Raw genomic sequence first — 14,707 nt, forward strand, 5'->3', positions numbered from 1 at the left:
GACTTGCCAGGCTGTGACGTTAAAGCGAGTGACTCGTCAGTAGCCTTCCGAGTCGCACCTGTAAGAGAGCTGTTCATTTGGCTCCCTATTTTGCATACCGATTAGGCTTTTTGGCTATTATCAGCATATACTTTACAAAAACATTCGATGAAGATGGTATATCCTCCTCACTCCAGGAACAATAGGTAGGCTAGTGGAGAGAGCCTCACTCTGGTCCAAAATATGATCAAAGAAAACCGACTGAATTGTTTTAAAAGCTAATTATACTTATAGGCCTATGGTATTTTTAAAGACATTGATATAGATCTACTGATTGTGGTCAAAGTGTTGACAATGGAGCCATCAACTGCTGCATTCTGGGTAGCAAAGCCCATGACTAACACCTGCTTCATTCTTCGATCATACCTGTATCGCAGGTAACTGAGAAAATGGCTCTTAAAAGGAAGCTTGAAGCCTGTGGAAGTCGGCAGACTCTTACAGGATTCTTTAATAAGAAATCTGTGGGTCAAAACAAGTCTTTTTAATTAAACACAATGACGTACTGCAATTCACAGAGTTGAAAACACTTGTTGAACTTCTTTCAGGAATTTTTTTGTCTCTTCTCTTAACAGGCATTGACCCAGAACTTAATTGAACATCTGTTCTGTTTATTTTAGAGACCCATTTTGTCGTTTGAAGAACTGCCGTCACAATTTGTCCATTTTAAATTGTAAACGCAAGACCACAACTCCTTTCTCCAGTCTGGGAGGTAAACTCAATGGAGTATTCCAAAATGTTGCTATGTGTTTCGGACGGAATCTAGGCATTAGAATGTACCAGAGGAAACCAAAATGGAGTTTGTTTGACAAAAATGTCTTAACACAGGGTACCTGGCTGGCTACTTTGTCTGTCTGGCGACTCCATGTGCTTGTAGAAAACACTGCTCTGACCTTTTCATATGTTTGCCTTAGGCTTAGTGTCTAAATGGAGATGCATTGTGAGTGCACTGACGAGCAACAGAGTAATCTATATGCAAATTCAAGTGCCAGCTCACTGTTTATACCTCTGGTAAAATAATGGGGAGTGGGGAGGCATATCCATGAGGTATGCTTTGCTTGTCCAGATTAGGTCTCTTCTCTGGGCCAGATGAGTGCCACTACCGTGCTGTGGCTCCGTAGCTTTATTGAAAGTCATGTGAAACCTGTTGAAGAGCTTTGCTTTCATTATCTAGTGACGTTCTGTACCAAAATGTACACAGCTCTCTTTCTGAAGAGATTTTAAAGGGGCCCGTTTATCTGTAATGTGTTTCCATACTAAACCATGCTCAGAGGGCATTGTGTTGATGATAGCTGGCCCTTTTGCTCCGGCACTTTCAACACAACACAGATGTGAATGATAATGCGTTGCCGATCCTGCTTATGTGTCAATATGGTCTCGGAGAACAAACAATTAGTCTATGTAATAGGGTTGTGACGATTATGGAATCGTGGGTAACGATTGTCAAGCAAATGGCCATGGTTATTGTCATAATTGTAATTTTTTGTGAGATGTTTTTGTACTTTGTAAAATAGAAAACAATCTTTATTTGGCTAGGCAAGTCAGTTAAAGAACAAATGATTATTTACAATGACTGCCTACACCGGCCAAACCCGGACGACGCCGGGCCAATTGTGCGCCGTCCTATGGGACTCTCAATCACGGCCGGTTGTGATACAGCCTGGGTTCGAACCACGGTGTCTGTAGTGACGCCGCAAGCACTGAGATGCAGTGCCTTAGACCGCTGCGCCACTAATGCATCTTTTAGGAAATTTGACATACCTAGTGAATACCACACAGATTTGGTGACACCCCTGTCTCAAAGCCGAATGGTTTTGATCGCTTGGAAGTTTTGGAAATGAAGCATCTCCTCCTGACCGTGCCGTTCTGCTCGTAAAATTATTGCCAAATGTACCCACTTTATGTAAAAATGAAAAACTGCGTTTGAGTAAACTATTAACTTGAATATAAAAATAATCAAATAATGTATTAAGCCAATAATTACAAAAAAAAATGTAAGCTCACGGTTGTTAATAATTGTCGGTTACGAGATAATTCTGCCAGCCCTGTTATGTAACTGCTTCCAGTGCAATTTATGCCCATAGTTCAGGACGGCTGTGGAAAACTAGCAGATCATAACGGATGCTGCCTTCGCCCTTAGATCGTCTTTGTACGTTTTGGTTAAACGTCTTGGACTGTTATTGAAGCGCCGAGTGGAGGGATGGCCATACTAGGGATGGCCATAAAAACGTCTTTTTTTTTACTGTTTTTTTTCCAGAGCACTCAAACATCTAGTGCCCAGGCTGGCGATTTAGTCAGGGCTCCAGAGTGCAAGCATTTCACTCGCATTTGGGAATAAAAATAGAAGCATGACATTTTCTAGCAAAATAAATTCTGCAGTAGCTGTTTTCAAAATGTTAGTAGTTTTTGTTTCATAAGCTGGTAGGTAATCACACAAAAAAAACCTGCCTTACCTGCCCACTAGTTCAATTTCTTCAATCTGACACTCCCTCTGACATTTCTCTCTTGCCTTAGGACGTTAGCTGTAGTAGCTTTAGCCCCAAGATGCACCAGTAGTTCACTGAGCTGTCCTGACACCTGACTCTCCTCTCCCTCTCTCCGCAGTGCCTGAGGATGTCGAGCAAGCGGAACCTGTTTGTGCGGCTGGTGCCGTGCCGCTGCCTGCGGGGGGAGGAGGAGGCGGTGACGTCTCTGGACTACTCCCACTGCAGCCTGGAGACTGTGCCCAAGGAGATCTTCAGCTTGGAGAAGACCCTGGAGGAGCTCTACCTGGACGCCAACCAGATCGAGGAGCTGCCCAAAGTAGGACGCAGACACACACAGATGGATGTGTTCATGATAATTTCAGAATGATACACACCCAAATACCCTGATCATTTTTAATTTTTTTAATAAACAAAGGTGGTCCTGTAATGTGTATTTAATGGTTTAGAAACATGAACCTTTCCAAATTGCAGTGACCACTCCCTGGCAAACACTATCTCAGTAGAGTGACACAATGAAATCAGTCCGTAAGGACGGCACCAGGCTGTAGGACTTGATCAAGTTGCGCCCTCTGATGTCAGTTGGGCCTTTTTCCTCCTGCTGCTTACAACACAGAGTACATTACCAAGGGATGATTGTAGTGGTTATGTAAGGCGAGAATATCCTGCCGATAGAACGGAGCCAATCCACAGTACTGCCCTGTGCTTACCCCTTTCCCCACACACTCAATCAGTCTATAATTCTCCAAGTGTGTTGTAACGAAGTCAGCACCGGCTGGCTGCTGGGGCCCAGCGACTTGATGCTTGGCTGTGAATGAGCTGCAGCTTCCTTTTACAAGCCAGAGTCCTGGCTGAGTCATGCTGCGAAGTCAACTTGTCTTATTCCCTGCCTTCTCTCTCGCTCTCTCTCCCGTTCTCTCTCTTCCTCCCTCCATAGCAACTGTTCAACTGCCAGTTGCTCCACCGGCTGAGCATGCCAGACAATGACCTCACGGTGCTGCCTGCGGCCATCGCCAACCTCGTCAATCTCAGGGAGCTGGACGTCAGCAAGAACAGTAAGCACAATGACCAAAAACAATACGACAAGAATGACCATTCATTCAATACAAAAGCACTGTATGACCAGATCAATAACATAATATAATTTTGTTGAGGTCTTTTAAGGAGTTGCAGCCTACCCCTTAGCCCCTTTGGGTACGGTGTTTATGTTTAGAATGACTGCTGTCTCCCATTCAACTCTTATTTTAGGCCTCTCCATCACTTATCAAGCCACTCATTCTGAAAAGTGGATTTTGACTGAAGAGCCATCCCGCTTCTCCATATTTGTGCAGTATGACTAAAGAATGTTGAAGTTGACAATGGATGGTTCAATAAGAGTTTGAGACTGTTTCTACCGTCTCTGGACTAGACTCGCGTGCTAGACTGGAAGAGACCAGACAATACCGGCCAGCTTGAAAGTGAAAAAGCCCTGCCGCTGAATTACCGTAGTTTTAAGTCTGTGTGCAAGTCAGTGTCTTATCAGCAGTGGGATGTTCAGTCTACTTAACTAATTGTCCCTCTGTTGTCAAAGAAAATTACTGAAACATAAAGTGGATTAGATTATGTAAAAAGTGTCTCTGTGTCGGTTCAACCATCATTCCTCCATTTTTTTTAAATTGAGAAGTTAAAACAAAGAAAACCCTTAAAAGTTTCACACACAGAAGTGCCGTTTCACCACATTTTCTTTTTACACCCAACAGAAGATCACACCGCTGACAAAACCCTTGTGTAAAAAAACACACAAAAACAAGGAAGTTATGACAGGCTGAGGCCTGCAAATGATTCTGTACACTAGAATATGTAGGCCTAGCACCTACCTTACAACAAATGATTCTGTACACTAGAATATGTAGGCCTAGCACCTACCTTACAACAAATTATTCTGTACAACAAATTATTCTTTACAACAAATGATTCTGTACACTAGAATATGTAGGCCTAGCACCTACCTTACAACAAATGATTCTGTACACTAGAATATGTAGGCCTAGCACCTACCTTACAACAAATTATTCTGTACACTAGAATATGTAGGCCTAGCACCTACCTTACAACAAATTATTCTGTACACTAGAATATGTAGGCCTAGCACCTACTTTACAACAAATGATTCTGTACACTAGAATATGTAGGCCTAGCACCTTACCTTACAACAAATGATTCTGTACACTAGAATATGTAGGCCTAGCACCCTACCTTACAACAAATGATTCTGTACACTAGAATATGTAGGCCTAGCCACCTACCTTACAACAACTGATTCTGTACACTAGAATATGTAGGCCTAGCACCCTACCTTACAACAAATGATTCTGTACACTAGAATATGTAGGCCTAGCACCCTACCTTACAACAAATGATTCTGTACACTAGAATATGTAGGCCTAGCACCTACCTTACAACAACTGTCCAAAACCGAAAAATGACATCCTCGTTCATGTATATAATAGTGGTGCACTACGTAGGGTGTCATTTGAGACTGAACCGGTGCCAACTGTGAATGAAGCTCCCCAGAGCTGTCTCTCATATCCAGTCTAATGGAGGAGCCGCTCACTGCTAGTTGTCAGTGTGAGAGAAAGCATGTGTATGTGTTGATGGCTTCTGGATTGATCAAATGGGATTAACACCAAATACGGGCCTCCCAGACGTTCTCTAAGACTCTAAAACCGTAGAGTTGCATCAGCACACGTTTACTATTGAGTGACATTTAGTTTTTCAGTTTGTTCACTTCTTCTAGCTGTCGTGATTGGGGAGAAATATCCTATCTGAAAAACAACTAGAACACTATTCCCAAATAATCTGCCACCTGTTCATTTGAGCACTGTTGAGTTTGATAGAAATGCTGTAATGGCCAGTCCCTTCAGATTGCTGTGCTTTGAGACAATGACTCGTACTGCCTTTTATTACAGTTATTACATTATCTCTGATCGAAACTGAAAGATCAGAGTCCAGCCTCAGTTGACTGGTGCACACAGACATTCTCAAACACACACTGCGACATACGCACACCATTTTCTGTTCTCCTGCTCCAGTGCACTGAGGGATGGGCGGCTAAATAAACATGTAGCAAAGAAAGTAAAGTAGCACCATATTGTTTCTTGATCTCCACTTGGTATTTTGTGTCCATCCACCACAGTGGAGTCCGTACCAGACTAATCAAACAGAGTAAGGAACATCTGGGGAGTTTTTAGTGACTTAAGGCCATGTCTGTTTACTTAATAGAAGCTTACCCTCCTTCACCTAGTACTCAGGGCTAAGTGTTGTGAACACGAATCAAAGTATATGGAAATAAACCTCGAGACGTGCTCACGACCCCCCCCTCCCCCTCGAGTTGAGCCACTGTCGAGCGGATGTTTTCGGTGAGAACTGCCAGACACACTCTGTCAGCTTCTCTCTGCTAATGTGTCAACTCCTCGAGCACTCAGCCCTGTGGTTGTTTACAGAGGAAAGGTGCAGCTCAGGCGCTGTAATGCAGAAGCTAAGACCAGACACTTCTCACAGAGGACTAACTGACTGATTGGCTGGCTGGTACTAGTCTACACCACTCTCCTGCTGTTGAAAACAGAAATGCTAGCATGATCCCCTTTTCATAATAATTAAACGTTTTCTTGACACATCAAAACAAAAATGATCCTCTGCCCACCACTTATTGAAACATTTGTCAACATGCTTTACAAAGATTGGAGGGTATCTTTTTTTAAATGTTGGCCTAAATCAGGGATAGGCAACATTTGGGGGTGGGGGACAGTTGCCCATCCCTGGTCTAAATGGAAAATGATGGCGTACATCTGTATGTTTTGTGTCAACACATTAGATGTGGGTTCTGAGGGATAGGCTATTCACAAAGCAAGATCAATATGTTAGCCTGCTATTTTTGATAAATATTGACGTACAATCATATACAGTGCCTTCAGGAAGTATTCATACCCCTTGTGTTACAGCCTGCATTTAAAATGTATTAAATTTACATTTTGTGTCATTGGCCAACACACGTCAGTGTAATTATCAGAAATGTGTTAAAAATTCAAAGCTGAAATGTCTTTAGTCAGTAAGTATTCAACCCCTTGTTATGGCAAGCCTAAATATGTTCAGGAGTAAGACATATGCTTAAATTTTTGAATTTATTTTTGTAATTTAACCTTTATTTAACTAGGCAAGTCAGTTTATTAAGAACAAATTCTTATTTACAATGACCGCCTACACCGGCCAAAACCGGACGACGCTGGGCTAATTGTGCGTTGCCCTATGGGACTCCCAATCACTGCTGGTTGTGATGCAGCGTGGAATCCAACCAGGTTGTCTGTAGTAACGCCTCGAGCACTGAGATGCAGTGCCTTAGACCGCTGCGCCACTCGGGAGCATGGACTCGTTTTGTAGGTAATAATAGTGTTTAACATAATTTTTTTGCCTCATCTGTGTACCCCACACATACAATTATCTGTATGGTCCCTCAGTCGAGCAGTGAATTTCAAACACCGATCCATCCGTGAAGACCAAGGAGGTTTTCCAATGCCTCACAAAGAAGGGTACCTATTGCTAGTTAAATATTAAAATAAAGAAAAATCAGACATTGAATATCCGTTTGAGCATAGTGAAGTTATTAATTACACTTTGGATGGTGTATCAATGCACCCATCACTACAAAGATACAGGTGTCCTCAGTTCCCAGAGAGGAAAGAAACTGCTCGGGGATTTCACCATGAGGCCAATGTTGACTTAACAGTTTAATGGTTGTGATGGGTGAAGACTGAGGATGGATCAACAACATTGTAGTGGTGGCTGCATCATGTTATGGATATACTTGTCATAGGCAAGGACTAGGGAGTTTTGTAGGATACAAATAAATGGAATAGAGCTAAGCACAGGCAAAATCCTAGAGGAATGTTTTCTAACAAACTGGGAGACAAATGCACCTTTCAGCAGGACAATAACCTTAAACATAAGGCCAAATACTCACTGGAGTAGTTGACCATGATGACATTTAATGTTCCTGAGTGGCCTATTTACAGTTTTGACTTAGATCTTCTTGAAACTCTATGGCAAGACTTGAGAATGGCTGTCTAGCCATGATCAACCACCAACTTGACACAGCTTGAAGAATTCTTTTTAAAGAATAGTGTGCAAATATTGTACAATCCAGGTGTTCAAAGCTCTTACGCTTACCCAGAACACCTCACAGCTGTAATCTCTGCCAAAGGGGATTCTAACATGTATTGATTCAGGGGTGTGAACACTTAAATGAGATTTCATTTTCAGTACATTTCTTTGAACATGTTTTCACGTTGTCATTGTGGGGTATTGCGTGAAGATGGGTGAGGAATGAAATCGATTGACTCCATTTTGAATTCAGGCTGTAAGGCAACAAAATGTGGGCTAAGTCGAGGGGTATGAATACATTCTGAAGGCAATGTATAGGCTACTGTAGAAGCGGTTGATTTTCCTGTTTATAAAACAAAAACAAGCCGGAGTTGAATGTGGGATATTGAAAATATTGAATGAGTTATACGATCAAGTCGATATTGCTCTTTAGATCTACGAGATAGGGAGATGTTTTGATACTGCTCTGTTGAATATCCCCCAGGAATTGTAACACGGTTCAATAATTAAACCCCCTAAATGTTGACATGATGTAACTGTACATCTGCTTCGTGTTCTAGGTATCCAGGAATTTCCAGAAAATATCAAGAACTGCAAAGTCCTGGCTATCGTTGAAGCGAGTGTGAATCCCATCTCCAAGTGAGTTCGGTTCAAATACTTTAAAAGCCACACCTGTGTATTTACCTACACACGCCGAAGGATATGACTTACGGCCTTGAAATGTTCATTTCGTAAACACCTTTGGCTAGACCAGTCACGATATAAGGCCCCTCGTGTTCATTGTTCTCACTGACTTAAGTGAATGTTTGCTCTTGTCAAATGTGATTTTCATTTGAGCTAATTGTACCACTGACAATGAGTAAAGATCATATTCTAAGCAAGATGGTTCAAAAAAGGATACTTCTTGGGAACAGCAAAAAGTTGGCAGACATATACTTTCCGTTACAAAGATAAACGTTAGTGTTCCCAAAGGGGAAATAGTCTTGGACACTGGACACACAATACTTTTCTGTAAAATAAAATAAAAACTCTTATTTGCGTGACATTTGTGTACTTTTTAGCATTTTTCTTCTGTACTGTTAGGAGCTAGTGTGACAAGCATTCCGCTGCACCTGCTAAAACGTGTGCCAAACTGTGTACGTGACCATTAAACTTTGATTTGAGTTTTATTGATATATTTTTCTGCCTGACTCCTATGCCACATTTAGCCGAGATGTGCGTAGATACAGTAATTTGTCTCTTCTTTATGGTTCTTTTAAAAAATAGAATAATAACACTGTCCGACAACTAATGGCCTGTATTGTTTCGTCCTGCTCCTGTGCGTGTCTCCAGTTTTATTTCCTCTGTCTTTACAATGTTAGTGATTTATGTTAGTGACGTGGTCATGTTGCTCCTGTCTCCCCTGCAGGCTCCCAGAGGGTTTCACCCAGCTCCTCAGCCTGTCACAGCTCTACCTGAATGACGCCTTCCTCGAGTTCCTTCCAGCCAGCTTCGGCAGGTAAGACATCAGTCAATCAATCAATCAATCAATCACAATTCATATACACTGACTGTACAAAACATTAGGAACATGCCATTTTTCATGACATAGACTGACCAGGTGAATCCAGGTGAAACCTATGATGCCTTATTATTGTCACCTGTTAAATCTTCAGTCGGTTTAGAAGGGAGGAGACAGAGGGCAAGACAAAAATATTTAAGTGCCTTTTGAACGGGTTATGCGCCAAGAACAGCAACGCTGCTGGATTTTTCACCCTAAACAGTTTCCCGTCTGTATCAAGAATGGTCCACCACCAAAAAGACATCCAGCCAACTTGACACGAGTGTGACAAGCATTGGAGTCAACATGGGCCAGAATCCGTGTTTGAACGCTTTCGACATCTTGTAGTCCATGCCCCGACGAGTTGAGGCTGTTCTGAGGGCATAAGGGGAGCAAACCTCCAAAAGCAAATACACTGCATTTGTTGGCCTTAAAGTACACAAGTGCTCACATGCAAGGAAGCAGGCAGGTATTGAAAATGGATTCAAGGGGTGAAATTTTTGTCACAAAAAAATAGCATGACAAGGTACTGTAGGTTATTCCCTCGAGACAGGAAGCTGTTACCTTATAGTGATGTTGGAATGACGGGCATGAATCCATGTTTTCTTATCTCATCTTCAGAGTTGGGGACCTTAACCATCCCCATGGAAATGTTTTAAACTGGGAATGTGCCTTGCAGTTGTGCCTTGCAGTTGTGCCTTGCGTTGCAGTTGTGCGCTGCAGTTGTGCGCTGCAGTTGTGCGCTGCAGTTGTGCGCTGCAGTTGGTTGCAGTTGTGCGTTGCAGTTGTGCGTTGCAGTTGTGCGTGCGTTGCAGTTGTGCGTTGCAGTTGTGCGTTGCAGTTGTGCGTTGCAGTTGTGTGTTGCAGTTGTGCGTTGCAGTTGTGCGTGCGTTGCAGTTGTGCCTTGCAGTTGTGCGTGCGTTGCAGTTGTGCGCTGCAGTTGTGCGTTGCAGTTGTGCGCTGCAGTTGTGCGCTGCAGTTGTGCGTTGCAGTTGTGTGTTGCAGTTGTGCGTGCATTGCAGTTGTGCGTGCGTTGCAGTTGTGCGTGCGTTGCAGTTGTGCATTGCAGTTGTGCGTGCACTGCAGTTGTGCACTGCAGTTGTGCGTGCGTTGCAGTTGTGCGTTGCAGTTGTGCATTGCAGTTGTGCGTGCACTGCAGTTGTGCACTGCAGTTGTGCGTGCGTTGCAGTTGTGCGTGCATTGCAGTTGTGCGTGCACTGCAGTTGTGCGTTGCAGTTGTGCGTTGCAGTTGTGCGTTGCAGTTGTGCGTTGCAGTTGTGCGTTGCAGTTGTGCATTGCAGTTGTGCATTGCAGTTGTGCGTGCGTTGCAGTTGTAGTTGTGCGTTGCAGTTGTGCGTTGCAGTTGTGCGTTGCAGTTGTGCGTGCGTTGCAGTTGTGCGTGCGTTGCAGTGTGTGTGTGTGTGTGTGTGTGAGGTTAGAAGTCAGAGGAACCAATATGTGTATGAATGCAGTGTGATGTTAAAGTTTGAGATAAAATCAACTGCTACAACCCTCTTTCTTCTTCAATTGCTTCAACTTCCACACTCCCCTGTCTCTATAGAGACTAACTCTTTATCATATAACTCATCTCTCCCAGGGTGAAGATCACAACTGTATATACAGTGCATTTGGAAAGTTTTCAGACCCCTTTACGTTTTCCAAATTTTGTTACTTTACACAGCCTCTAAAATGGATTCAATTGTTATTTTTCTTCTTTTCATTAATCTAAACACAATACCCCATAATGACAAAGCAAAAATAGTTTTGTAGATTTTTTTGCAAATGTATAAAAAAAACATAAAACAACTTAAATGACATTTACATAAGTATTCAGACCTTTTACTCAGTACTTTGTTGAAGCACCTTTGGCAGTGATTACAGCGTCGAGTCTTCTTGGGTTTGATGATACAAGCTTGACATGTGTATTTGAGGAGTTTCTCCCATTCTTCTCTGCAGATCCTCTCAAGCTCTGTCAGGTTGGATGGGGAGCATCACTGCACAGCTTTTTTCAGGTCTCCAGAGATGTTCGAAATGGGTTCAAGTCTCGGCTCTGGCTGGGCCACTCACGGACATTGTCCCGTGACGCTTGGCATTCAGGCCAAAGAGTTCAATTTTGGTTTCATCAGAACAGAGAATCTTAGGTGCCTTTTGGCAAACTACAAGAAAGGCTGTCATGTGCATTTTACTGAGGAGTTCTGCATAGATGGTTGTTCTTCTGGAAGGTTCTCCTATCTCCACAGAGGAATTCTGGAGCTCTGTCAGAGTGACCAAGAACTCTTCTTGGTCACCTCCCTGACCAAGGCTCTTCTCCCCTGATGGCTCAGTTTGGCCGGGCGTGTCTTGATGGTGCCAAACTTCTTCCATTTAAGAATGTATTTTTAAAATTTTATTTAACCTTTATTTAACCAGGCAAGTCAGTTAAGAACAAATTTTAATTTACAATGACGTCCTAACCCGGACGACAATGGGCCAATTGTGCCCCGCTCTATTTGGCCTCTCAATCACGGCCGGTTGTGATAGAGCCTGGAATCGAACCAGGGTCTGTAGTGATGCCTCTAGCACTGAGATGCAGTGCCTTAAACCGCTGCGCCACTCGGGAGGCCACTGTGCTCTTGGGGACCTTCAATGCTGCAGAAATGTTTTGGTACCCTTCCCCAGATCCGTGCCTCTTTACAATCCTGTCTCGCTCTACGGACAATTCCTTCAACCTCATGGCTTGGTTTTTGCTCTGACATGCACTGTCAACTGTGGGACCTTTTATATAGACAGGTGTGTGCCTTTCCAAACCATGCCCAATCGATTGAATTTACCACAGGTGGACTCCAATCAAGTTGTAGTAACATCTCAACGATGATCAATGGGAACAGGATGCAGCTGAGCGCAATTTTGAGTTTCATAGCAAAGGGTCTGAATATATTTCAGTTTTTTTTTATTTGTAATACATTTGCAAAAAATCTGCAAACCTGTTTTCGCTTTGTCATTATGGGGTATTGTGTGTAGACTGAGGAAAAAACATTTATGTAACCAATTTCAGAATAAGGCTGTAACGTAAGAAAATCTGGAGAAGCGGAAGGGGTCTGAATACTTTCCGAACTTACTGTAAGATATAGTATGTAATCATGGCTAGATCATATAGGTTTATGACATGGGAGGAAACCTTGCTACTGACCTTATGTAGCTTTCTCTTGGGCTCAGTTCCTCCACTTTACAGCTGAATCACAGCTGGGTTTCAAACTAGCAGGAGTCATGTGGAATCTTGAATTACATATCTGTATGGCTCACATCGTTGGTCAGGCCCCAGTGATCCAGCCCCAGGATAAGCCTTTGTTTTTAGACAAAACCATCCAGTAAAACAACACTATCCCATGTCCCTGAAGGCTGGTCAATAGATTTCACTTTGAGTATACACAGTGAGTGTTATGTCATTGACTTGTATTCTATCTCTCGCTCTCCTCTCTCACTCTCCCTCAGGTTGACTAAACTGCAGATCCTGGAGCTGAGAGAGAACCAGTTAAAGATGCTGCCAAAGTAAGTTTTCTCTGTCTCTGTTTCACTTGTTGTTTTCCCCATATCAAAGCCCTTGCAGACCTCACAGCTCACAGTCCACGGACGAACAAGAGGTGGCTCTTTGTGAGCAACCATTTTTGTGGGAGGGAGAAAAAAGGACAAGTGCCTTTCTATTGTCCTCTATCTCGCTCCCTCTTTTCTCTCCCTCTCTCCCCTACACACTCTTGCTTTCTCAGTCTCTCTCACTTTTTGTCTGTGGCATTGAATTTCACCGTATGGAATTTTAATTTACCAGACCCATATGCATTGGGTGCGTAACCGGATTAGGGCGCCCACCCACGGTGTTCAGAATGACCGAACTCGCATTTCGATTATGGTAATTCATCTTAACAGAACATGCAAGTCGAGGACGCAACGCCGTGTGTCCTTACCGCTCACTTTGAAGCTGTTAGAATAACTGTCCACATTTACTTTTCCTCAGCCAACAAGACGAGTAATGAACAGCTAAATCACTAGCCTTTGCAGGCGGAGCGCGAGTTTGGGGAAGTACATTTTCACCATAAAAATTCACCTTTTATAATAAAGCATTCCATGCTTCATCACATTTGCGGACTTATGTGATGAGTAGATTGGATAGTCATACTTTAGGCAAATAATAGAACTCAATCACTGTTTGTAAAAAAGTGTTGTTCAATGCATGGCTGAGCATGTATAGTTTTAGAGACCTGGGCTATAGGCTATATCAGAAGTTTCTTTCTTTGCACAGGAAAAACACATTTCATGCAGTTATAGTTCACTTTATATGACTGGAGACATAAGCAGAATCTGTTTTTATTATGGCAAATTACAGGGTAGCCTACTCTGCTGACACTGATAAACAGATCAATAAAAACAATGTCCATATAAGAGGCCAATGAGAAGGAGAGACTCATAGAATGACGTTCATCTAAACTGGAGGAGGAAATGATTGTCTGAAAACAAACTTTTAAGTGGCACTGACCCAACAATGATAGTGGATATGCGCAGTGCGCGCTCACCGGCGATATGGCCGATGCTCGCAGATGGTGCCAATAAGATTGGCTTTTAGGGCTACTGTTCGCTCATTTAATTTGAGAATTTTGATTAATGTAAAGTCCATCTTTTTTAGTTGTCTTCTCTTTACAGCAATAGCCTTTTGCTTTCCGAACTGTACTCAACAAAAATATAAAAGCAACATGTAAAGTGTTGGTCCCATGTTTCATGAGCTGAAATAAAAGATCCCAGAAATGTTCCATAGCCACAAAAAGCTTAATTCCCTCAAATTCTGTTCACAAATGAGTTTGCATCCCTTTTTAGTGAGCATTTCTCCTTTACCAAAGATAATCCATCCACCTGACAGGTGTGAGGGAGCGCGCAATTGGCATGCTGACTACAAAGCTGTTGCCAGAGAATTGAATGTTAATTTCTCTACCATAAAGCAGTCTCCAACGTCGTTTTAGAAAATTTGGCAGTACGGGAGGAGCAGGTAAGCAGCAGAGCGGCACTCCAAAATACAAACATTTCTGATAAATATGTTATATTGCAAAAGGCTGTTTTCCTGCAAGCCCGACTAATGAAAGTTTACCAATACCTTGTGGTGTGCAAAAAAAATCCAGAAAATGTGCTATAAACAACTTTGAGCTTACCCAAACTGGAGAAGCTGGATAAATCACATGACAGCCTGTGGGATCTGGAATCTTTCATTGACCAATACTACCATTCCGACATGGATTGTGGGGATTCCTTAACTCAGGCTGGCCATAATAAAGCAAGACACCGGGATCTCTGCCATAAAGCCTGCCAAAAAGATTTAGGAACTCATCCAGTGACACAGTGGATTTAAACAACTCCACTGGCTATGACGTCAACACTTCTAAAGTAAGTGTTCTGGTCTCCATAACTCAAAAGCTGTCTGTTTTTTAGATGAATTGAGAAAGAACCTAGCTGACCTCAACATTGCCATCGCTTTCAATAACAAACAACTTGA

At 42.7% G+C, this 14,707-nt stretch overlaps 1 protein-coding gene across 4 annotated transcripts in view; it reads left to right on the forward strand.

The window, feature by feature from the left end:
- Positions 1–14,707, forward strand: part of LOC115147154 (erbin-like) — a 121,189-nt gene that overhangs the window by 57,330 nt on the left and 49,152 nt on the right. For all 4 annotated transcript variants that reach the window (XM_029689201.2, XM_029689203.2, XM_029689202.2 and 1 more), the window contains 5 exons: positions 2,641–2,838; positions 3,457–3,574; positions 8,216–8,294; positions 9,064–9,153; positions 12,667–12,723. In XM_029689201.2, the coding sequence (XP_029545061.2) occupies positions 2,650–2,838; positions 3,457–3,574; positions 8,216–8,294; positions 9,064–9,153; positions 12,667–12,723 (533 nt within the window). In that variant the 5' untranslated portion in view covers positions 2,641–2,649. The remainder of the gene's footprint in view (positions 1–2,640; positions 2,839–3,456; positions 3,575–8,215; positions 8,295–9,063; positions 9,154–12,666; positions 12,724–14,707) is intronic.

Source organism: Oncorhynchus nerka, linkage group LG19, assembly GCF_034236695.1.
Source record: "Oncorhynchus nerka isolate Pitt River linkage group LG19, Oner_Uvic_2.0, whole genome shotgun sequence".
NCBI classification, from domain to species: domain Eukaryota; kingdom Metazoa; phylum Chordata; class Actinopteri; order Salmoniformes; family Salmonidae; genus Oncorhynchus; species Oncorhynchus nerka.